Source organism: Convolutriloba macropyga, chromosome 11 (assembly GCF_964194025.1).
Source record: "Convolutriloba macropyga chromosome 11, txConMacr16.3, whole genome shotgun sequence".
Classification (NCBI taxonomy): Eukaryota; Metazoa; Xenacoelomorpha; order Acoela; family Convolutidae; genus Convolutriloba; species Convolutriloba macropyga.
In genome coordinates this window covers 50,122,495-50,146,655 of record NC_134478.1, presented here as the reverse complement: position 1 = coordinate 50,146,655, position 24,161 = coordinate 50,122,495, and the positions used below count along the sequence as shown (strand labels likewise).

The window sequence follows — 24,161 nt, the reverse complement described above, 5'->3', positions numbered from 1 at the left end:
GATTTGTTGAACACAGCACCCGTTCTGAATTTAACAACACCGATTTACACTTCTTATCCAAGTCAAAATGCTGCGCAATCCGTACATAACTTAACGCAGAACTTGTCGTCCAATATACCTAGTGGGGATATCATATCCCGAAACCGTCCTCAAGCATCAGTACCCTTCAATCATTATGTCCCAAACTTAGCCTCATGGAAGTTGGCCAGTGTAAACCCGTCTACCGCTACCGTAAATTGTCCCCCAAATTTGTCTCAAAGCACATCCGTAAATGTGAACAGTGTACCGGTTTCGGCCGCCACAGTTGGCGGTACAACATACTACCAAAATCCGATCTCGAGCACGAGTGTATCTGCGCAGGTACTTTCTCCAGCGTCGTCCCGGGCTACGCGATGCCGACACTCCCGTATTACCCGTTTCCTCCTCCAATGATTAACCCCGCAATGCATCAAGCACCGAGTACGGTTACAATGAAAGACCTAGTTGAACTTCTTACTCTCAACAAGAAAGATCTCCTACCAGATTGGAACCTAGCTAAGTTTAATGGTAATCCCTTGCAGTGGCATGAATGGTACGGCCAATTAAAGAGCGCTATTGATTCGCAGGCCCTAAGTGATGACATTAAGTTGACATATTTGAAAACTCTCGTAGTAGGTAAAGCCAAAGATGCCATTGCAGAATTCGCTTATTGTGGAAAAATGTACAGAGATGCACTGAAAACACTTGAGCGAAAGTTCGGACAACCCCAAGCAGTTGTCACTGCTCACCTTGACAAATTGGCAAACTACCCTTCAACTAAGATGCACAGCTCTGATCAAATCATCCATTTTTCCACAACTGTCTCTAGTCTTGTTGGCGTCTTCAGTTCTTTGTCCTATGATGCAGATCTTCAGAGTTCATCACTCTTGAATCAGGCAGTTCAGAAATTGCAACCAAATTTGAAGGAATCATGGTCACTGCACACTGTGAAAAGAGACTTGATTCGCCCTACAATGTTGGATTTCAACGACCGGTTGGAAGAAAGAGCGGAGGGTCATGATCGCATGAAAACCACTTCTTTCAGAAGCAAACCACAAGACACCAACAGCAATGGTGCAGTAAAGACCAAAGTGTCTTCGAAAGTATTCGCGTCCAACTCGAAGTCATATAGTGTTAATAGGCAGTCTCAAAGTTCAAAGAATGATCACGAACCTTGCGTACATTGTAAATCACAACATCCGATATGGCGATGTCAGACTTTTAAGGAAAAAACTCCGACGCAGCGTGCGTGCTAAAATAGCCGCAGAGAACCAACTCTGCTTTTCGTGCTTGAATGGTAAGCATTCGTTTCGTACGTGTCCGAATCAGCGCAAATGTAACCGCGAAGGCTGTCGCAGTACCCAAAACATCTTGCTGCATGGTGCTGAGCGGATTTTCCCAGCAAGCGGCCGAAACAAATCTGCTGATGCATCACAACCAAAAGTCAACTCAACAAAAACGTCAACAACCGCTGTATACGATGCAAGTACTCACGGAACAAGCAGCACATCAGGACTCGCATCGATCACTGATGTCAAGGGTCTTTTGCAGGTCCTCGAAGTCGATCTAGAGGGACAGTCACAGAAGTGCGCACGAGCACTTGTTCTCTGCGATACAGCATGCAGTCACTCCTGGATCTCCAGTGAACTCGCGAAACGTCTCCATTTGAGAGGAACACCGTTCAATTTGACGGTGAACGGTATCAATACGCAAGAGACAATCAACACTGAAGCTGTTCAGGTTAAAGTGACCCCAATTGGTGAGAATACCTGTTCTCCGTTTGAGTTGCTGCCGTACGTGAAAGAAAACCTTCGCGTTGGGTCTGACAAAATTGACATCGTTACCCTGCAAGATAAATATCCTCATTTGAGTGTGTTACCTCCAAAGAGTTATGATTACGCGAACGTAGAGATGATACTTGGTCAAGACGCGTACCACGCCATCCGCCCGCTCGAGTATTTCGAAACCGACTCGAAATCGTCACCCGTTGCCGCTCGTTTACCGTTAGGATGGGTACTAAGTGGTCCAATGCCGTCAGCGTCCGGTCTAATCTCGATAAGTTTTAAAGCGGTAGTTGAACATGACTCTGAGTTGGCGACACAAATCAAGTCGTAGTATGACATGGAATCATACGGGGCTGTTAAGCAAGTGGATCCGCGCTCAGCGTCCGACCGTCGAGCCGTCGAAATTCTCGATCAGTCAACCGTACACGAGAAAGGTCGTTACTTCGTTGGTATGTTGTGGTCTTCCGATGAAGTCAAACTTCCCAACAATTATTTTTCTGCATTGGTCCAGCTGAAGTCCTTAGAGAAGAGACTTAGTAAAGATCCCGATTTACGCGAACGCTACGCACAAACAATACGAGAAGATTTGAGTAAAAAGTATGTTGTTAAAGTGCAAACCGGTGAGGAAACTGAGCATCAACCCGGCAGGAAATGGTATTTGCCGCATCATCCGGTCATGAACCCAAACAAACCTGGTAAGGTGCGAAGGGTCCTCAATGGTGCCTCCAAGTTTCAAGGAGTTTCTTTGAACAAAGTGCTGCTAACTGGTCCAGATCTTCTGCAAAAATTGATTCACACGCTGATCAGATTCCGTCAGCATCAAATTGCTGTATCCGCTGACATCGAGGGAATGTTCCTGCAGGTAGGTGTGTTGTCATCTGATCAACCAGCTCTCCGTTTTTTGTGGCGGGAGGACCCCTCAAAGACCGTTGAGGTGTATCAGTACACTCGACACATCTTCCGCGCAAAAGACTCACCGACTTGCGCAAATTACGCGTTGCAGCGAACAGCACGAGATCATGAAAAAGAGTATCCAGACGCAGCAAAGGCAGTTCATGAAAAATTCTATATGGATGATTACCTGGACTCAATGGAATCTCCTGATGAGGCGCTCAAGCGGTCACGAGACTTGGTCAAATTACTTAGTAAGGGTGGTTTCAAACTAACTAAGTTCATTAGTAACGTTCCAGGTTTACTAGAAGAGCTTGAAGATCAATCAGTTGAGTCTGTTCCGAAAGTCATTGGTGCATCAATGGAAGAGTCATCCTCTCATGTTTTGGGATTAAAATGGGATCATACCAAAGACACTCTAGTAGTAAGTCGCGGCACTTCATGTGATTGCAGTAAAGCTGTCACGCAAAGGTTGGTTTTGAGTTTAGTAGCCAAAGTATTCGATCCCATTGGCTTAGTTGCCCCTTTTACCGTCACAGCACGACTTCTCCTGAAGAATGTCTGGCGTTGACATGGTCAGAGCTGGGATAAAAGACTCCCCAATGAATGATTGATCAATTCTCCTCCTGGAGTTCTGAGTTACCAACGCTGGCTTTGTTAACCATACCTCGCTGCTATTTTTCCGGTCCTTTTGAACACCTCGAATTGCACGTATTCGGAGATAGCTCTCAGGAAGTTTTTAGCGCAGTTGCGTTCTTGCGTGCACTTGTCAGTCCACCATCTGAAAGTAAACGTACCGAACTTGCATTCGTGATTGGAAAAGCACGTGTCGCCCCAATGAAGACACTCACCGTGCCGAAGCTTGAACTACAGGCAGCTTTGCTCGCAGCCGGATTGAGAGAAGAAATATGCAAAACACTTACCGTACCTGTTCAAAACACGTTTATGTGGACAGATAGCACTACTGTCCTCCAATGGTTGAACTCACTGGACAAGCAACCGATATTTGTCGCAAACCGCGTCTCGAAGATTCTTGAAGGGACAAGTGTTGATCAATGGCATCATGTTGCATCTCATGCTAATCCAGCCGACGCAGGTACCAGAGGAATGTCTTCTGAAGCGCTCCAAAAAAGCAGTTGGTTGCATGGTCCCCAGTTTCTCCGAACGACCGATTTCCCGTTCCAGCCGAATACCTATGTAGTCAAAAACATCAAATTGAAGAGTCATTCAACTGAAGCAGCCTCTTCAGAGAAGACTTCCACTTTGATAACCGACGTTTTCAAAAGTGACTTTAGCCTTCCGTTCCGTAAGTTCAGTTCGTATCCTAAACTGCTTAGGATTCTTGCGTATTGCATGCGATTACTTCCTCGTCATCTCGCCTATCGGTCTTCTGGAAAGAAAATAGTTGATCCGGAAGAACTTAGCGCTGCAGAACAAAAGCTGCAGTTAATTATTCAGTCTGAATCATTCCCCATTGAGCGACAACAGCTTGCTCAAGAAAAACAAATTAACATGAAAAGCCGTATTGCCGTTTACTCGCCGTTCATTGGACCTGGTGGCCTACTACTGTCCACCGGTCGCATTAAACGACTCGCCATTAAATTGACTTTGACTTGAAGCATCCAATAATACTTGATGGACGCCATCCATTAGTTCTGTTGTTCCTACGCCAGATGCATCTGAAACATCACCATGAAGGTGTTGATTATCTCCGTGCACTTATCCAACAAAGATTTGCGGTCCTGAAACTTCGTTCAACACTCCGTTCTATTCGCTTCAGTTGCGTTCTTTGCCGAAAAAGAAATGCAACACCCGTCCAGCCGATGATGGCTGATCTTCCGTCTGAACGACTTGGTTTTCAGAGTCCGCCTTTCACCAACGTGGGTCTAGATTACTTTGGACCTTTTTACGTAACGATACGCCGCTCATCTGAGAAAAAATGGGGCTTCTTGTTCACATGTCTCACGACTCGTGCCGTGCATGTTGAGATAGCGCACTCGATGGGTGCAAACACCTGTGTGATGGGTATCGAGCGATTCATCGCACGCCGTGGAATGCCATCAGTAATCTGGTCAGATAATGGGACGAACTTTGTCGGTGCAGAAAAGGACCTATTGGCATGTCTGCTCAATTGGGATGCAAAATTGATAGCTTCAAAACTTGCACAGAAGAGAATCAAATGGAAATTTAATCCGCCTGCGTCGCCGCATCACGGAGGCGTCTGGGAAAGGCTTGTGCGTAGTTTAAAGCGATCTTTGTACGCCATACTCTACAACCGCCGACTTACTGATGAAATACTTCATACGACTTTCTGTTTAGTTGAACAGACGCTGAATAACCGCACGCTGACGCCGGTTAGTTCCGACGCTAACGACTTCGACGCCTTGACGCCGAACCACTTCCTCCTTGGAAATCGCAGTTCCTGTTTGCCTTCACTCGCTCCGGTTGATGACTTTAACCATCGTAAGAGGTATGCTAGAGCGCAAGCTTACGCGAATGAGATTTGGAAGCGTTGGTTAAAAGAGTACGTCCCTGCGTTGAACCGCCGCCCCAAATGGAGAACTCAACCAACCGGAATGCTAAAAACTGGCGACTTAGTCTGGATAGTTTTTGCCCCCATAAAATTTTATGTATGGTTTTTAGGTTAAACTTAATAGGTTTTTGACCTCTTTTCGACCTTCAACTAGAGATCAAAGATACGTTTGGCGGACGACCTTCTGGTTGTCTAATGCAGTAAAAAACATGCGGTTTTCTCTCGTATAGAGAGCTTATGTTTTTTTTTGTGTTGTCATATGTAATGTCATCGTCTTGTACGTTCGAGATACGCTTGTTACACATGTTTCTATACGTAAATAGATCATGAAAATTTCTTCGTGAGTTTGTCTATGTCCCGAATCATAGTAAAGCCTTACAAATTGAGTCTTGAATTTTATATACTTTTTCTTTCAAGAAATATTCAAACTTATTACTCGATACGAGAACCAGGCACAACATTGCTGAAGTTTTAAAAATTCCATGAGCAACATGTAAATAGGGTTAAATTCCTTCAGTCTACGCCTCAAAAAATTAGCATTCCAAGGTTTCGATGGAAAATGTTCCATTATCTGTTTTTTTATTGTTTTTTTTTGTAACGACGGAGCCAGTCGCTTTGTAGGACACATTATTTATTTCTTTTGTCGATTTTTTGGTAGAAATGGCGTTCGAATGTAGCCCAAAAACTTTACTAGCAATATAGTAAGATGTTTCGCTTTTAGTGCATAAAAGTTTTCCACGCATTATGGCGGTTTCTGACGATGCCTTAAAAGATTTAAACACAAAAGATTGGTTCAAGGTTGATCATTTTTTTTATATCAGAGAATCTTCTCGTTACTTTTTGGCACTGAAAGAAAACCATTTTGATTTTATTATTACTTTATTTTATAAACAACATATGCTAATGAGATTGATATGTTCTGTTAGTTGTATCTATGACCATTTTTATAGTATATCAGTACACAGGTTTGTTTACGATGACGTTGCTTCAGTTGTTTTTAAAGTTTGTGAATTTTTGATTATGTTGGCCTTTTAACACTTCTTTTTCTCATATATGCCGTCCTAAAATTGATATTAAATTGTGTGCAGTACACACTACATAAAATTATGGGTATTTTAAGGCCAGTTAGAGTACGTTCTTTTTATGGTAGTTTAAGTTATTTTTTATTGTAGTGGTGCCTCAAGTTCAAGTAAAGCTGGTTCAAGTATAGCCTTAGTTAAGGTGAGTTAATAGAAGACAGATTTACTTTAACAGTTGAGTTGAATTAAATTGCCCTAACTTTATTTAGTGGGGAAAGTTTTAATATGCAGGCAACGCATGTACTGTTTTCGAAGACAATTACATCAAACATCATCGCATGTCAACTTGACCCGTTTTTTGACCGATAAAAAACTGACCTATTTCTAATTCTTTGCATTACCTATTCCGACCTCTCTTGAGGGGGGAGAAAATAAATACTCAAGTGGTTTTTTTTGTTCAGACAATTTTCGCCGATCGATATATTCATCGTAGAGAGTTGAGACTGGTATCATTAGAAAGCTCGTCCAGCGTAGAATATTGGACTCAAAAGTTTTTTTGTTTTTCGTTTCTTACAGGGAGTTATCGAAGTTTAAACTTTGGAGAAAATAGAGTGAATTCCGTTGATTTTATTCACAAATTCTGGAATTTTTGACTAAAATTTCGTTTTTGCCAAAATTTGCTACATTTTTTTTAGAAAGTGTTGTTGGTTTTATTTTTAAAGACAAACAAAAGTTGTCGACTAATTTTATTAAATTTTTTTTGTCAAAAATTCTCGCTAAATTCTAAATTATTTCAAAATTCAGACTTTTTCATCAAAAGCAGCAAGAAATAAGTTTCTTTAGTCCACTTTGTTTGAATTTGCAGGAAGCACACAACCATACAGCACTAACACAATCTTTGTAGACTCAAAAGGGGGCTTTTTCAAATTCAAACTCCCTTGAGAGTGCTCTGTAACTAAAACTTTGACGTTTTTTTGCTAACTTTACTCGTTAATTATCAAAAATGCAGCAGCTATTTCTGATTTTTTATTTAACAACTTATCTATATCTATAACATTCAAATAAATAAATGTCTCTAATGGAGGAACAGATTTAGCAGAACTAGTTTAGACAAATCTTGGACTGTTACAACCGAAAAATAATAAAGATTGTAATCAGTCGGTCTTTTTTTAAATTAAATTATATCTTTTTTATATTAAATAAAGAACAGAACATTGCAAATCAACGCTCAGTAGTGATAGATCCAATTGGCTTCCTAAGCAGCACCAAATTAGTCCAATTTTATCCAGGGTCATCTAGTTTTTACTTGAAAGCTTATGGTCGTTTTGACTTTTAAAAAAATTATGTTTAAATAAATAATGGCTTACTGAACTTTGCCTAGTTTTTTCTTAATTTTGTAAATTTGTAGCTTAGTGTCAGCAAAAAAAGAATGCTTCTACTTTTCCTTTCATTGGTTTAGAATTTAATCTCTATTGCGGTTTTATGCCTAAAGTTATGGTTTTCCTGGCTTTGATACTACTAGATCTCACAATTTTTATTTTTAGGTATTTGACCATTTTTCACGTTTTCTAGTTTTGTCACATTATCATGTTATTGACAGTTCATACATCGCATTGATGGCGTTCAAAAGAAGGCAAAATTGATGCTATTAAAATTCTTACTTATATAGATTCTGGTTTTAACGGCTTCGACAATACTTTCTGGAACAATTTGTTGAATTTTTAATTTTGTCTTCAACTGTCGTTTTTACTTTGTCTTTTTAGTCGTATGAAATCGCCTGTACATTGACCCGAATTCATTGGCCAGACTTATAAGAATAGATAAGCCCATATTCTGATATTAGTAGATGGCTGATGGCTTTCTTGACTTCGAAAACATTTATTTTCAATAGTTATAAGAAAACAGTTTCTAACTTATCAATTATGGTCTTTTTATTGAATTTTTTGTCACCTGAATCCGTAATTACAGGTCATAAATGACATTACAGGTGTGAAGGGAAGACGCCACAAGGGATTGGTGCCACAAAGTGCTTAAATATGTATGTAAGGAGTTCACTATGATACTGGCTTCGACACTTGTTTATCTCAAAAAATAAATTATTTTTTTTTTGTTTTTGTCATATTTGACGTTCAATTGTAGTCGTAGGACAAATTCTGGATAATTGCAGATCTCAATGGCTTTATTTGAAAGAGTAAACAAAACTATTTAATTATTACAAGTTCTATTTATTGGCTTTCATGACTCTGGAAAAAATTCTTTTTCGAAAAAAAACAAGTATTACTGTATTTTGCTTTCTTCCTTTAGTCTACTTGTTACCTAGTTTCATTAATGAAAGAACACATAATACCTTATTGGTAGTCCATGAGGGTGCAGTCAAACATATTTTGAGGAATAAATGATGTCTTTACGGCTTCGAAAACGCTTTCTGGAAAGTATTATTTGATTTTTTGTTTGTTGTCTGTTTGTTGTTCTTTTGGAACCGCAAAAAAAATTGAATTCGACAGTTATTAATTACCTTCTATTGAAGCATTGGTAATCGTAAACCGAAGGGATACTTTAGTTGATTTCTAACGGTTTTGATTACTTTGGAATTAATTGTTTTAAAAAAAAATAAACGAATTTTTCAAATTTTTTTTATTCTTTATTGTCTAATTGTTACCAAGCCTTACTATGGACTGGTCCCATATATTTTTTGGTGAATTGAAAGTTATTTTGTTTGGTTTCAGTTTTATCTGACGCTATTTTGACTTTGTTATTAAGTTTATTTTAAACGGACATAAAGTTTTTGATATAAATAATGTTTGTTGTTGTTGTTTGATTTTGCTGTTCGTCTTGAATCGCTTTTTTCATATTGGCATATCTCATCAACCTAATGTTTCATTTTGTATACCACTGACTTATTTGCTTTGGAGGCTATTTTTTTGTTCATACACCAATTTTTGCTTAAAAATTTTTGAATTATTGTGTTTTTCTATCCGTTCCTCATTTGGTAGACAATTATGCCAAAGTTGTGGATGAGCGGGGTCGGAACCTTATGTGCGATCACACATTATCGCGCCTCTTTGTTCATCTTTTAGCAGCATTGATGGTAGACCTTTTGTTCTTTCTGGTTATAAAACTGTATTTCGAAAAGTCAACGAAACTTAGAACTAATTTTGACCATGGGTTCTCTAACCAAGTATTTTGTCAATTTAAATTTTGAAAATTAAAAAAAATCGTTTAGTTTCAATATGCCTTTTGAGGTCTTCAGTTTTTGTTTCACCTTAAAGAATATTTGAATATTTGAATATATGAAAAGAATATTTGAATAACCTAAGAAAATTGAATAAATTTAAAAAAACGAAAACTTTTTTTAAATTAAACCGAAATTTTTTTTGCCTTTATTTTTGACTTTGTCTCAATGAGCAAAAAATGAGGTAATTCTATTTAGTTTCAAAAAAGTATATTTTATTCAGCGTTCAGCTCAGCCTTGATTTTGTTTTTACGTGTTCAGATGACTTTGACTCTCGTAAGTTATTCAAAAAGCATATATGGAAACTTCAACCATTTCTCCTGTTCAAGTGTCAGTTTTTCAGTTTGCAGTTTCTTACAAAGTTATTGGAGATGGTTGTTTGAAGATAATCCTGTCACTTGATCACTAAAACCATTATAGTCTTCCGTTTTCATACCTTTATCGCTACTAGGTTTTATTATAGTCTTCCGTTTTACCTTTATCGCCACTAGGTTTATAATGGAAAAAATTTGATTCAATTATCTTTTTTTCACCATTTTTACGTGATTTTAATAATATTCGTTTGCAAAATCCACATTTATAGCAAGCGTGACATCAAACTGTATAAAACAGTATTTCGAGGCGTCAACAAAACTTAGAACTGATTTCGGCCATGGGTTCTCTACACAAGTAATTGTTCGGATGACTTTGACCGTCTCGTAAATTAATCAAAAAGCATATGTGTAAACTTCAACCATTTCTCTTGTCCAAATGGCAATTTTTCAGTTTGCATTTTTTTTACAAAGTTGTTGGAGTGGGTTTTTTGAAGATAATTTTGTCGGCTGAGCACTAAGCCACATAGTCTTCCATTTTCAAACTTTTTGCGCCGCCAGGTTCATGAACAAAAAATAATGTTTCATTTTACTTTTTTTATTTTTGGTCGTTAATTTATGTGATTTTATTAATATTTGTCTGCAATTTCCACATTTATAGCAAGCGTGACAGCGAATTTCTATTTTTCAAATAATTAGCTTGTAATTCATGAACGGTTTCTTTTTATTTTTGTTCACGTGGTTAGTCTTGATTTAAATCAACAAATTGTCGTTTCTTTTACACATATGTTGGTTGTTAGAGTTTCCAATAATCAAAGCTTTACTTCCGGGTTGCAACCTAAGTTTTAGTTAAGTATTGCTCCAGACAAATTCCCAATGGTGAGTACTTTAAATGTGTCCACAAAGCCTATCAATTTTTAGTATTCGAAGTGGCTTTGGTTTTAAAATATTATCAATGCGAAGGGTCAGCATTGATTGCATATGCACAGATCGATTGCTTCTTTTTTTCTTCTATGGTTTTTGTTAAATTTGAAATCAAGAAAAAGTGTGAAAAAAACGAACTGCTATTGAATTTCTTCACAAATTTTTCGTTCGATAGCATAAAGTTTGGGATCTTATCATTTATTACCCCGACTAGAAATACAAAAGTTTTAAAAAAATTGTGAGCAGTTTTCTAGCCAGTTTCATTAGATACTAGCTCCCCAACCAAATAGTTTTGAACCATTCGGTCCATTTCAAAAATCGTTTTCTAACAAATTATCTGAAAACGTCTAAAATTGGCTTAATGTGCGAATTAAGTTTGTTTGGAAGTTGTTACCACTATGTGTCACCAGATCCCACAAAAAGGCACATTAAAAATTTTTTGAAAATTGGTGACATTATTTGCTTTTCAGATTCTGCAAATTAAAACTGCAGTTTTACACAGACTGCGGTGTTCAATATCCACATCCTAAGTTCCTCAGAATCCGCAAATTAGCAAGTAAGTATTGTTCATTTAAGTAAATACTAAATGAACTTCAGTGACGCTTTGAAAACAACAAAAAGAGCCTACAATGCCAAAACTTTCGTCAAACTTTTTTAAGCAAGAATCCATGTCTTAATTGTGAATTCAACTGCTTCAGAAAGACCTGATTTCTGAATAAATCTCTATGACCGTAGACTGGCTCCGACACTCAAAGTAACCCAAACAATATCTTCAAAGCATTTTTTATGTTTTTATTCAGTTATTTTAACTTAAGATTCTGGCCTAACTAACTTCTTGATACATTTCTTAAAAAAGCGTTAAGTACTGAAAAATCACTCTGCATGTTAAGTGATCAGTAACTATCAGTAACTACTTGATCATTTATTATTAATTTCTGAAGAAACGTTCAGTATAAATTAGCTAGAAATTTTTAATTTCAGCAAAATTTGTTTTCATCAGAAGTGGTCAGCAGTAATTAGTTTCTCAAATATCCCTCTGTTTTAAAAGTGATTAGCGTTTAATAGTTTCTGAAAGTTTCGTCTGCATGAAAAGTTATCAGGAATCATTAAATTCTGGAAACTCCCTCTGTTTTAAAAGTGATCAGTAAAATTTAATTTTTAAAGATCCCTCTGCAACAAAAGTGATCGATAATTTTTAATTTCTGAAAATCCCCGTGTATGAATACTGATCACTAAAACTATTTTCCGATACAAATTTCTGCATGAAAAAGTATCGTTATTTGAAAATAAATCATTTTCCAGTCTCTTGTTGATGTCTTGTTGCTGGAAGTTCCTGGTGTTCCAGAAACAGGCTATCAAAAAACAAACAAAATTTGAAGTACCAACTTGTTATTACTTCATTTGATCACATTAGTCATGGGAAAGGTTTGTGTACAACAATATGTGCATAGATTTTAATCTTTTCTATGTTGGGGAATCTTATTGTTTCTGTTTTATCCTAATTTTGCCAATTACCTAAATATGAATATAAAGGAGCAATAACTAAATTAAATCAAATTTTTTATCCGAAATTTAATTATTGGATTTGCGCGGCAATCACAGTTAGTTTTGAAGATAATTAGTGCCGCCTCAGTAAAATCAACGCTAAATAAACAAGAATTAAGTCACGGCAAAAACATGCTCACATGCTCAATTGTGGATTAAGGTGACCAATTTTGTCACAATGTTGCACAATTTTGAACTCTCGCCATATTCCTCCAAATAGGCTATTTTGTGGAATTTGAAGTAATATAATTCATGTGCCATTTTGTAGAGGCGTTAGACTAATATTTGATTCGTAAACAGAGATGCAATTGCACTTTATCCTTTTTTTAAAAAAATCATGGCAGCTGAAATTTAGGACTATGAGCATGAGTAAATTGAGGTCTGAAAAAATATTACATTCAAAAGAATTCGATGTAAATTTTCAAAACAGTTTTGCAGAAAACTTACTCTAACCCCTTCCTTGGTTTTAGAAGCTCGGTACCCAACTTTAAAGACAATTCAAATTTAAAGACAAAGTGGAGGGGGGTGGTAATTTGTCTAGGGGGGAAATGATGTAAGAGTGTGGGGGTATTTTGTTCAGATGGGGTAAAATGAATAATGAGTTGAGCTTCCAAGGGGGTAAAATGTTGTAAGAGTGAGGGGTATTTGTTAGAGGGGGTAAAATGAGGTAAGAGATGAGCTGCCTAAGGGGGTAAAATGGTGTAAGAGTGGGGGGTAGTTTGTTCAGAGGGATTAAAACTATGTAACAGTTGGGCTGCCAACGGGGTTAAAACGTTGAAAGATTGAGGGGATAATTTTTTCCGAGGTGGCAAAATGAATTAAGTGTTGAGCTGCCAAGGGGAGTAAAATGGTGTAAGAGTAAGGGGTATTTGTTCAGATGGGTAAAATGAATTAAGATTTGAGCTTCCAAGGGGGTAAAATGTTGTAAGAGTGAGGATGTATTTTTTAGAGGGGGTAAAATGAGGTAAGAGCTGAGCTGCCTCAGGGGGTAAAATGGTGTAAGAGTGGGGGGTAGTTTGTTCAGAGGGATTAAAACTATGTAACAGTTGGGCTGCCATTGGGGTTAAAATATTGAAAGATTGAGGGGATAATTTTTTCCGAAGTGGCAAAATGAATTAAGTGTTGAGCTGCCAAGGGGAGTAAAATGGTGTAAGAGTAAGGGGGTATTTGTTCAGATGGGTAAAATGAATTAAGAGTTGAGCTTCCAAGGGGTTAAAATGTTGTAAGAGTGAGGGGGTATTTGTTAGAGGGGGTAAAATGAGGTAAGAGCTGAGCTGCCTAAGGGGGTAAAATGGTGTAAGAGTGCGGGCAAGTTTGTTCAGAGGGATTAAAACTATGTAACAGTTGGGCTGCCAATGGGGTTAAAATGTTGAAAGATTGAGGGGATAGTTTTTTCAGAGGTGGCAAAATGAATTAAGTGTTGAGCTGGCAAGGGGGTAAAATGGTGTAAGAGTGAGGGTATTTGTTCAGATGGGTAAAATGAATTAAGATTTGAGCTTCCAAGGGGGTAAAATGTTGTAAGAGTGAGGGTGTATTTTTAGAGGGGGTAAAATGAGGTAAGAGCTGAACTGCCTAAGGGGGTAAAATGGTGTAAGAGTGGGGGGTAGTTTGTTCAGAGGGATTAAAACTATGTAACAGTTGGGCTGCCAATGGGGTTAAAATGTTGAAAGATTGAGGGGATAATTTTTTCCGAGGTGGCAAAATGAATTAAGTGTTGAGCTGCCAAGGGGAGTAAAATGGTGTAAGAGTAAGGGGGTATCTGTTCAGATGGGTAAAATGAATTAAGATTTGAGCTTCCAAGGGGGTAAGACGTTGTAAGAGTGAGGGTGTATTTTTTAGAGGGGGTAAAATGAGGTAAGAGCTGAGCTGCCTAAGGGGGTAAAATGGTGTAAGAGTGGGGGGTAGTTTGTTCAGAGGGATTAAAACTATGTAACAGTTGGGCTGCCAATGGGGTTAAAATGTTGAAAGATTGAGGGGATATTTTTTTCCGAGGTAGCAAAATGAATTAAGTGTTGAGCTGCCAAGGGGAGTAAAATGGTGTAAGAGTAAGGGGGTATCTGTTCAGATGGGTAAAATGAATTAAGATTTGAGCTTCCAAGGGGGTAAGATGTTGTAAGAGTGAGGGTGTATTTTTTAGAGGGGGTAAAATGAGGTAAGAGCTGAGCTGCCTAAGGGGGTAAAATGGTGTAAGAGTGGGGGGTAGTTTGTTCAGAGGGATTAAAACTATGTAACAGTTGGGCTGCCAATGGGGTTAAAATGTTGAAAGATTGAGGGGATAATTTTTTCCGAGGTGGCAAAATGAATTAAGTGTTGAGCTGCCAAGGGGAGTAAAATGGTGTAAGAGTGAGGGGGTATTTGTTCAGATGGGTAAAATGAATTAAGATTTGAGCTTCCAAGGGGGTAAAATGTTGTAAGAGTGAGGGTGTATTTTTAGAGGGGGGTAAAATGACGTAAGAGCTGAGCTGCCTAAGGGGGTAAAATGGTGTAAGAGTGGGGGGTAGTTTGTTCAGAGGGATTAAAACTATGTAACAGTTGGGCTGCCAATGGGGTTAAAATATTGAAAGATTGAGGGGATAATTTTTTTCCGAAGTAGCAAAATGAATTAAGTGTTGAGCTGGCCAGGGGGTAAAATGGTGTAAGAGTGAGGGGGTATTTGTTCAGATGGGTAAAATGAATTAAGAGTTGAGCTTCCAAGGGGTAAAATGTTGTAAGAGTGAGGGGGTATTTGTTAGAGGGGGTAAAAGGAGGTAAGAGCTGAGCTGCCTAAGGGGGTAAAATGTTGTAAGAGTGAGGGGGGTTTTGTTAGAGGGGGTAAAATGAGGTAAGAGCTGAGCTGCCTAAGGGGGTAAAATGGTGTAAGAGTGGGGGGTAGTTTGTTCAGAGGGACTAAAAATATGTAACAGTTGGGCTGTCAATGGGGTTAAAATGTTGAAAGATTGAGGGGATAGTTTTTTCAGAGGTGGCAAAATGAATTAAGTGTTGAGCTGGCCAGGGGGTAAAATGGTGTAAGAGTGAGGGGGTATTTGTTCAGATGGGTAAATTGAATTAAGAGTTGAGCTTCCGAGGGGGTAAAATGTTGTAAGAGTGAGGGGGTATTTGTTAGAGGGGGTAAAATGAGGTAAGAGCTGAGCTGCCTAAGGGGGTAAAATGGTGTAAGAGTGGGGGGTAGTTTGTTCAGAGGGATTAAAACTATGTAACAGTTGGGCTGTCAATGGGGTTAAAATGTTGAAAGATTGAGGGGATAGTTTTTTCAGAGGTGGCAAAATGAATTAAGTGTTGAGCTGGCCAGGGGGTAAAATGGTGTAAGAGTGAGGGGGTATTTATTCAGATGGGTAAAATGAATTAAGAGTTGAGCTTCCAAGGGGGTAAAATGTTGTAAGATTGAGGGGGTATTTGTTAGAGGGGGTAAAATGAGGTAAGAGCTGAGCTGCCTAAGGGGGTAAAATGGTGTAAGAGTAAGGGGTTATTTGTTCGGATGGGTAAAATGAATTAAGAGTTGAGCTTCCAAGGGGGTAAAATGTTGTAAGAGTGAGGGGGTATTTGTTAGAGGGGGTAAAATGAGGTAAGAGCTGAGCTGCCTAAGGGGGTAAAATGGTGTAAGAGTGGGGGGTAGTTTGTTCAGATGGATTAAAACTATGTAACAGTTGGGCTGCCAATGGGGTTAAAATGTTGAAAGATTGAGGGGATAGTTTTTTCAGAGGTGGCAAAATGAATTAAATGTTGAGCTGGCAAGGGGGTAAAATGGTGTAAGAGTGAGGGGGTATTTGTTCAGAGAGGGTAAAATGAGGTAAGAGCGGGGCTGCCAAGTGGGTAAAATGGCGTAAGAGTGAGGGGGTAATTTGTTCAGAAGTTGTAAAAAGAGGTAAGAGTTGAGCTGCCCAGGGGGGGGGGGGGGGTTGATGTGGTGTAAGAGTGGGGGTAATTTGATGAAATTTGATGTAAAAGTTGAGCTGACAAAGGGGATAAAATGGTGTAGTGTAATAAAAATGTGTACGAGTGAGGGGGTACTTCGTTCAGAAGGGGTACAATGATGTAAGAGTTGGGCTCCCAATGGGTAAAATTGTTTCAGAGTTTGGGGGTAATTTGTTCTGAGGGGGTAAAATGATGTTAGAGTTGAGCTGCCAGGGGGGGGTGAAATGGTTTAAGAGTGAGGGAATAATTAGTTCAGAGGGGTTAAAATGATGTAAAAGTAGGGCTGCAATGGGAGGATTTTTTAGGAAAATACAGCTCAAAACTCTTACGTCTTTTTGGGCTGCATTGGGCTTCTAACGGTGTAAAATGATGCAAGAGTTCGGGGGAATAGAGAGGTTGTTTTGATCTGCATTTTCCTAAAAAACCTTCCCATTGCAGCCCCATTCTTACATCATTTTGGGCGGAAAAATTCGATCAGGGTAAACTTTTTCTGAAAATATTATGATTCAGTACTGACACTCACTGGAAGTTAGGTACCAGGTGGTTTTGATACTATGAAAAATTCTTCAAGTCGAATAACCTTGATGCTTTCTGAGTTCAAGTGAAAGTTAGATGTTTGTTGTTATTGAAATATTCAAACCATCCGAGCGCCCTATCCTGCCGTACAAACTGCCGATGAGGATAACACTTAATGTAATAAAAATAGGAATGACACATTTTTTCTCCAGAGAATTACCTCTTCCAGGCGACATAGTTGAGTAATTTTAGATGTAAAAATGAAAGCTACGATAAGTAAAAACAAACTTTTTGCAAGTTTTTTGTTGTTACAAATTATTATAGTCTTGTGTAGTACGTATGACTTTATTTTAAACTATTGCCAGATTTAAACCTGTGTGTAGTTGATGACAAGTTGAATGCTTTTGGTTTAACGAACTTTTTCATCTTCGGTAATGGTCTTGTTTTAACTATACTTTTATTCATCAAATGTATCATACTATCTGTATATTACGCTTTATAGTATTTATAATTCCATTATAAAGAGCCATTTATAATGTTCGGCATGAAAAAAAAATGTTATAACTTAAAGCGCAGTGATGGTGCGATCTGACGTTTCTAAGGTATTCAATACAGTGAGTTTTTTACGCCCTTTCTGAAATTTATTTAAAATTTCAAATTTGGAAACAATATCAACAATTTGGGCTTTGTAAATTTCAAATCTGAAATCAAAAAACGAAAAAAAATTACTGCTCAATTTTTTTTTCTATAACCAAACGAAGTTTTTGAATAAAAACACTTCAGAGGAAATAGTTTATAAAGGACGTACAGTTCTATCAGCCGAAAACGATGAATTAAATGGAAATCTGTTAGATGTAAAATTTTGATGAAGTTATGAAAAACATTAATAATTTCACTTTCTTCTAGATAAAATTTAATTATCCGAACAAATTCGTCATGCATCTGTACAACACGGTAAAACAAGAGATTTCAAGGAGACCCGCAAAAATATTTTTCTTTTTAGGGTAAGTGTGACCACTCAGCGGCTTTCGCTCTGTACAAAAGACAAATCAACAACTTTTTTCTACAGTTAGCATTTATTTTTAAATAAGAATCCCTTGAGGGTACAAAAAAAACAAATTCATTTTCTCAGACAAAACGTCAACTCTTAATCAGCACTGAAGAATTATTACTGCAAGTCCTGGAACAGCATTATATCTGAGCTCTGATCATGCCAGTTTTTAGACTTTTTACGCCTTCAACTCTAATCAACTCTTAAGACTTGGCAAGACTTGCTCAAGTCTTGGACAAGACTTGACAAATCTTGCGTCAACTCTTGGCTAAAACCAGATAGGTTTTGAAAAACGTCATATACAGCCGCAAAATACAGCCGAATAAGCTTTTCAAAACTCTTAGCTTTTTTCGTTTTCATCATATCTCAAAGAATTGAACTGTAAATTAGTAAATTATAAACAAATCAAACGTCGTGTTCTGTAGCCGACATGATGATTGTTCTCTTATTTTCAATTTCAAATGAAATTCAGCACTCGTCAAAATTCAAATTCGTCCCCCTTTGGTTCTCTAAATACATCGGAAAATTATCATAGTCACTCTCGGGCCTCGTGCCTAGCATTTTGGTGCAAGGCCGTCATGTCAGAGCACTAAGTCCCCCAAGCGACTAAGATTTCCTTCCAACATATACCTTTTACCCCTTTATACTCCACAGCAAGTTAATCAAATGCTTAACCCCTCATTGAGACACGTTTCAAAAATTCGGATGCAAGTGCCCCGGGTCAGGGCTCTAAGTTCCTCTAGCGACACGTTTTATAAATTTTTTGCAGTAAAATTTCATGCCACTTTTGATCTGCCCCGTATCGAAGTGTCACCGCTAAAAATTGCGAAAAGATGTAAGATTTGCTGTGAATTTGATTAAAAATAGTAAGATTTGCGCTCAATGCGATGAATGCGGCGAAGAAAAATTTTTTAAGCAGTGAAAAATTTTTGTTCGCCGCTCTGGCTGTGAAAAAAAAAAATTCACCGCTACCAGCAGAATGTGGTGAAAAAAAATTCATCGCTAAAATTGCAAATCTTACAAATATTCACCGCTAATTTCAACGCTTATCTTAAATTCACAGGAAATATTATTGAAGTAAGTGACAGATGGCGCAGTGGAATAAGAAATTGTTGGCATGCGGAAAGTGAGAGGTTCGAACATGTGTACCGCATTTTCTTTTTTGAAAGAAATCCGGTAAATGAGGTGAAAAAAATTTTTTCACCGCTAAAACCGCAAATCTTACAAAAACTCATCGCAACTAACGCTAGGAGACGCGGGCGCTTTGCGGTGAAAAAATTTTTTTCACCGCTGCTCACCGCTAATCCTACACTTTTTTTACCAAACATCGACCCGGAGCACTAATCTACAGTCTGATACAGCATTGTCAAAACATCCTGTTAGCTTACAATACAATGTACCCATTAAAAGAATTCTCATTTTGTCAAATGACCCAATGCAATTATACCCAAAATTTCTTTTGATCGTTTCTCTCAATAATCCGACTGCAAAGTATTGCAAGCATAGTTTTTATACTTAGGCAAGTAATTTTTATCCCTGAGATCTGGCCAAGGCCCGCTAGTTGTAGCCAAATGAACTAGTCTTTTTAAATCCTTGTTAACTGTACTTTATTTTATCATTAGTAGTTATTTATATGTATTAAATATTTTTATACTAATTATACTACTTAGCGTTGCAATGCTAACTATTTTTGCAAAAAAATTAGCAACATGGTGAGATTTTGGGTATTTCCCGTGTCGAGGTTTTTGGGTGATTTTTTGAAAGAAATGCGGTGAATGTGGTGCGTTTTGTAAGAAATGCGGTGATTGCGGTGAATATTTCACCGCATTTCTTACAAATATTCACCGCAAAATTCACCGCATTTGATTTTCAACGATTACTGAATCGGAATTAATTTCACAAGAAGTATCGGATTTTATCCGTTTGTGCCTCCCCAGCTTAGTGGGCACATATTATTTGCATCCCCCACACGCACGTGCCATATTTTTACATAATGATATACCTTGTAATGACACGTGCTCTGTAACTGGGAGGTGCATAACGTACTGGGGGGAGCAAAAACGGAAAAGATCCGAAATTTCATATAATTTAGTGACAGTTGGCGTAGTGGAATAAGAAGTTGAAGGCATGCAGGAGTTAAAAGGTTCGAAATCGAATAAGGAAACTTAATTTTAGTAAGAATACTGAGAACACGTTGAAAATAAATAATTCACTGCGATTCACCGCATTTAGCGCAAAAATATGTAAGAAATACCCGATGAAATTTTTTTCCACCGCATTTCACCGCATTTCTTACAAAAATTCACCGCCAAATCTTGACCGGGGTTGGAACAGCGGGTTTTTTTACCCCGACATTGTTGTATTCTTATCACTGAAAAATTGGCGTGGTTGTAAAACTATGGCAATGACAAACAAAAAAATCTTAAACCACTACCACTCAGATGTTTCTAAACGCTTGAATTTACTTGACAAATGACAAGATTGTGTTTCAGAGCTCTGTCAGTAGATTTTTTCCTCATTTTTTCAAATTTTTGTAATGTAAATTCAACAATTTTGTCAGTGTGTCGCAATAGATTAATCTAACAGCCTCCTCTGCAGCGCAGATTTGGCCATTTTTGACAAAATCACCTAAAACCCCGTTGGCACAGACCACCACATGAATGTTAGAGCTGAACATTTAGCGCATTTGGTACCGCTTCACGATGAAAAATTTACGCTTTACTTGACCATGAGATTTGCTATGAAAATCACACATCAGGAAAAAATCTCAGGAATGAAATCCAGTTTTATCATGGGATGATTACCAAGTTTGTTTTATTTCCTATTAACAATAACAAAAAAATAATGTTATTAATAATAAAAATAAGAGTAATAAAAATAATAATAATAATAATAATAATAATAATAATAATAATAATAATAATGATAATAATAATAATAAAAGTTATAATAATAATAATAAGAATATTTTTGTTGCACGTGCGTTGAAATAAAGTCGTTGAGTTGACGAAAGCTAAGCTGGAAATGGAATTCGTTTAAAATGGGAACAATCTTATTGAAGTAAATTACCTCAGTAGTTCAAGACCGAGCTTCAAAACCCGGTGAGATTGTTCTTGATCATACCCCCCCCAACCTCGTACCGCCCGTAGCCCCTAGATGCTACTAGGCGCCAGTGGATTCTGTGACATTTCAAAAAGGCATGCAAGTACTGCTACAGAAATAGCCACAACGGGGAGGACACTTCAGAGAAAACTTTTTTCTAAAAATTCCTAGGCAAAACATCAAAAAAAGTAGTGGTCGACAACAACACGATCAAAAGTCTAGTTACAAATACAGTTTCGAATTTGAGGAAAATGAATTACAATTCAAGAAAAACTGTTGTGAACGATAGTGTTTGTCTGCAATTCCAGTCTCAAGATAATGCAAGCTCACGAGACATCATTTATGACTCTTACCCCATCAGTGATGCACATACTGGTTTGACGCAAAACTTTCAAGACCTGTGTGTAAAAGAGCAATTGCACACTACACCAGGAACCAAACTTTTCATCCCCGATATTGTCAATGAACTCTATAAGGTGAAAGTCTTTGAAAACTCGGGGCATGAAACAAAAAATAGATATAGTGGTTGGGGCTCAGAGCACGACTCGTGGTTCAATGCGAAATCAATTTAGGCCTATTCGAAGCACAAATATATTTTGAACAATCGCAAAAAAATAACAAAAGAAAATTTGGATAAAAATGACTTACTCCCCGCGTAATGTGAGCAAAACCAGCTTGATGATAATTCTTTGAAAACGTTGAATAAACAATTCAGAACGAGAAAAAATACTGCCCTGTTTACAGAAAATAGTAAGTTCACATGTTCCAAAATGTAGTTTCGTCCCGGTCAAATTTAGAGCTAAGTGGTCACAACTGCTGACCAGCGTCCTGGGTGATTCTGCCAAAACACCAAATGACGAACTAAATTGGCAGAAATTCTTCTCAGTTTCGAAGTGCATCCTGCTTGCGAGCAACCGAGGAGCTAAGAAGCACGATCAAAAAATTGCATCGATCGATGGAACGCGGATGAATATGCAAACCTATGGACAGAAGATTTGACATTGAAACAAGCGAAGAAGAAATCCACAAACGGAATAGAAGAATTAGACAGCAGAGCTAAGAGTCTGTGTTTGCAAAGTCAATTTGGTCGCGCCGGAAAAATCCTGTCATCTAAGGGACTTGCGCCTAATAGCAGAGCTACTATTAAAGCACTAGATGAGCTACATCCAAATGAAGCGCCTCCAAACTTGCTCCAAACTAATAATGTTACATCAAGAGCTTCTCAATTTAGCGATGACAGTTTTTGAACAATTGAAAACTTTCAGCAAGTACACTGCAGCTGGTCTTTCCAAGATGTATCCAGAGCATCTTTTGCACGCAGTAGAGTGTACTGCTCCCGACCACTCTTAATCCGCCTTTAAAGCAATAACAAGGTTTGTAAATACAGGAAGCAGGGGTAAATGCCCTTCATTTATTTCAAAAGCCTTCTGCAACGCATCGCTCACAGTTCTATCCAAAAAGAAAGGAGGAGTACGCCCGATAGCTGTAAATAAAATCCTGAGGCGCCTCATTGTTAAATGTTTAGTGAAAGAAGCAAAATCAGAAGCAATTAAGTGGTTTGATTCCATTCAGCTAGGGGTTGGAGTCAGCGGAGGTGTGGAAGCAATCATTCACTCTACGAAAATCGCTAACAAAAAGATCCTCAACGCTGACACTAAGGAAGGAGAGCTTCACATTAATTTCCGAAATGCCTTTAATTCAGTTAAGCGTTCACACTTACTGCAGCACGCAATTTCATACCAGGTATTGCAGCCTTCACAATTTTTGCTACTCTCATCGTGTTCCACTACTGTATAATAACGCCAGTCTTCAAGATGAATCGGGTGTTCAACGAGGAAATCCCCTGTGTCCGCTTCTTTTTCGTTGACGTTATGGCCTGTCGTAGAAAAAATAAGAGACGCGGTTCCAAAACTTACCCAGCACACTTGGTATTTGGACGATGGTTTTGTTGCAGGCTCAAAAGTTCAAATCCAAACAACGCTCGATAATTTAGCAAATGAAGTTCCAAAAAAAGGTCTGTATTTGAGGAAAGACAAGTAAGTGCGTACTCTAGTCAATCGTAGATCTACCCTCCGTTGATCGAGAGGTTACAAGAAATAAGAGCTATAGTTTTGAAGTACTGGATGCCGCTGTCGAATCACCAGAATTTGTTTCTTCTTGCTTGCAGAAACGTGTTCAACAGGTTGTGTCACTCTTGGAGAGTTTGAGTTTTCTGGATGATCCTCAATGTGCTCGCGCCATACTTCGTTATTGCTTAGGGATACCAAAGTTAGTCTACTCGCTACGCACCAACACACCGACAAGAGATGTTATCGATGTTTTAAAAGTCTTCGATTCCAGCCAACAGGATGCGTTAGATCAAATAATAGGTACTGTCACCTGTGACAATGCATTGGAGCAGTCAACCTTGCCGATAAACTTTTCTGGCCTCGGAGTGCGTCAATCGCAAGAGCAAAACAGGGCCGCATATGTTATCTCAGGGTTAGCTTCTGATGACTTGGTTCAGAAAATTATAAACCAGCGCGCTTCAGATAATGGAGTTTTCAAGAATTCTATACAAGCCTTGAACCTTTCAACTTGACTTCTTACACACAGAAAAAATTCAAGAAGCTGTACATAGTGAAAAGTTTTCTGAGCTGCTAAGCAATCAGTCGCCAAACAGAGAGAAAGCAAAACTGCAATCACTGTGTTTGCCTCAATCCGGCGCATGGCTTGCGGCACCACCAGTTCCTGCCTTAGGGGTCTCCATCTCTGTCCCAGTGAAATTCAAATTAGTGACAAGTACAGACTAGGGAGTGCAGTTTATATAGATGAAGGAAAATGCCCTTACTGCAGATCTGGGATACTTGACATTTTCGGTGACCACGCCGTCATCTGTTAAGGAAAAGGGGATGCAATTTCACGGCACAAGATTCGTGGCCATATTGCATCAGCATGCTCAGCAGCTAACTTGTCCCCAGTCATCAAAAAATAGAACCTTATTGCTGGAAACAGTTCTTACCCTGGCGACATATTTCTGCCTTCATGGAAGTCAGGTCGTCCCAGTGCTCTAGGCATCACCGTAATTTCTTCACTGCAACCAAGCATTATAAATTATTCGGCAGAGAATTCTGTTTGCGCGATTGAAGCAGCCGAGGAGTAAAAGTATGCACAACACAAAAATGGTTGATCTAAACAAGGAATTTTTTGTTTGTTCCTCTTGCTGTTGACTCATTGGGTGGTCTGTCAGTTACTCTCAAGAAAACGTTAACGCGTATATTTCTGTTAGCTGAGAGCAAAATTTATCAGTCGCAGGGACATGCTGTCGCTTTTGATATATGGGC

At 38.3% G+C, this 24,161-nt stretch overlaps 1 protein-coding gene across 2 annotated transcripts in view; it reads right to left on the bottom strand.

Annotated features, from left to right (window-relative positions):
* The window catches only part of LOC142349235 (4-galactosyl-N-acetylglucosaminide 3-alpha-L-fucosyltransferase 9-like), a 110,051-nt gene extending 93,011 nt beyond the window's left edge, over positions 1-17,040 (bottom strand). Inside the window, exon 1 of one of the 2 annotated variants that reach the window (XM_075400660.1) lies at positions 16,810-17,040. In XM_075400660.1, the coding sequence (XP_075256775.1) occupies positions 16,810-16,921 (112 nt within the window). In that variant the 5' untranslated portion in view covers positions 16,922-17,040. The remainder of the gene's footprint in view (positions 1-16,809) is intronic. The other variant, XM_075400661.1, reaches the window with a different exon arrangement.
* Positions 17,041-24,161: the final 7,121 nt, after the last annotated feature.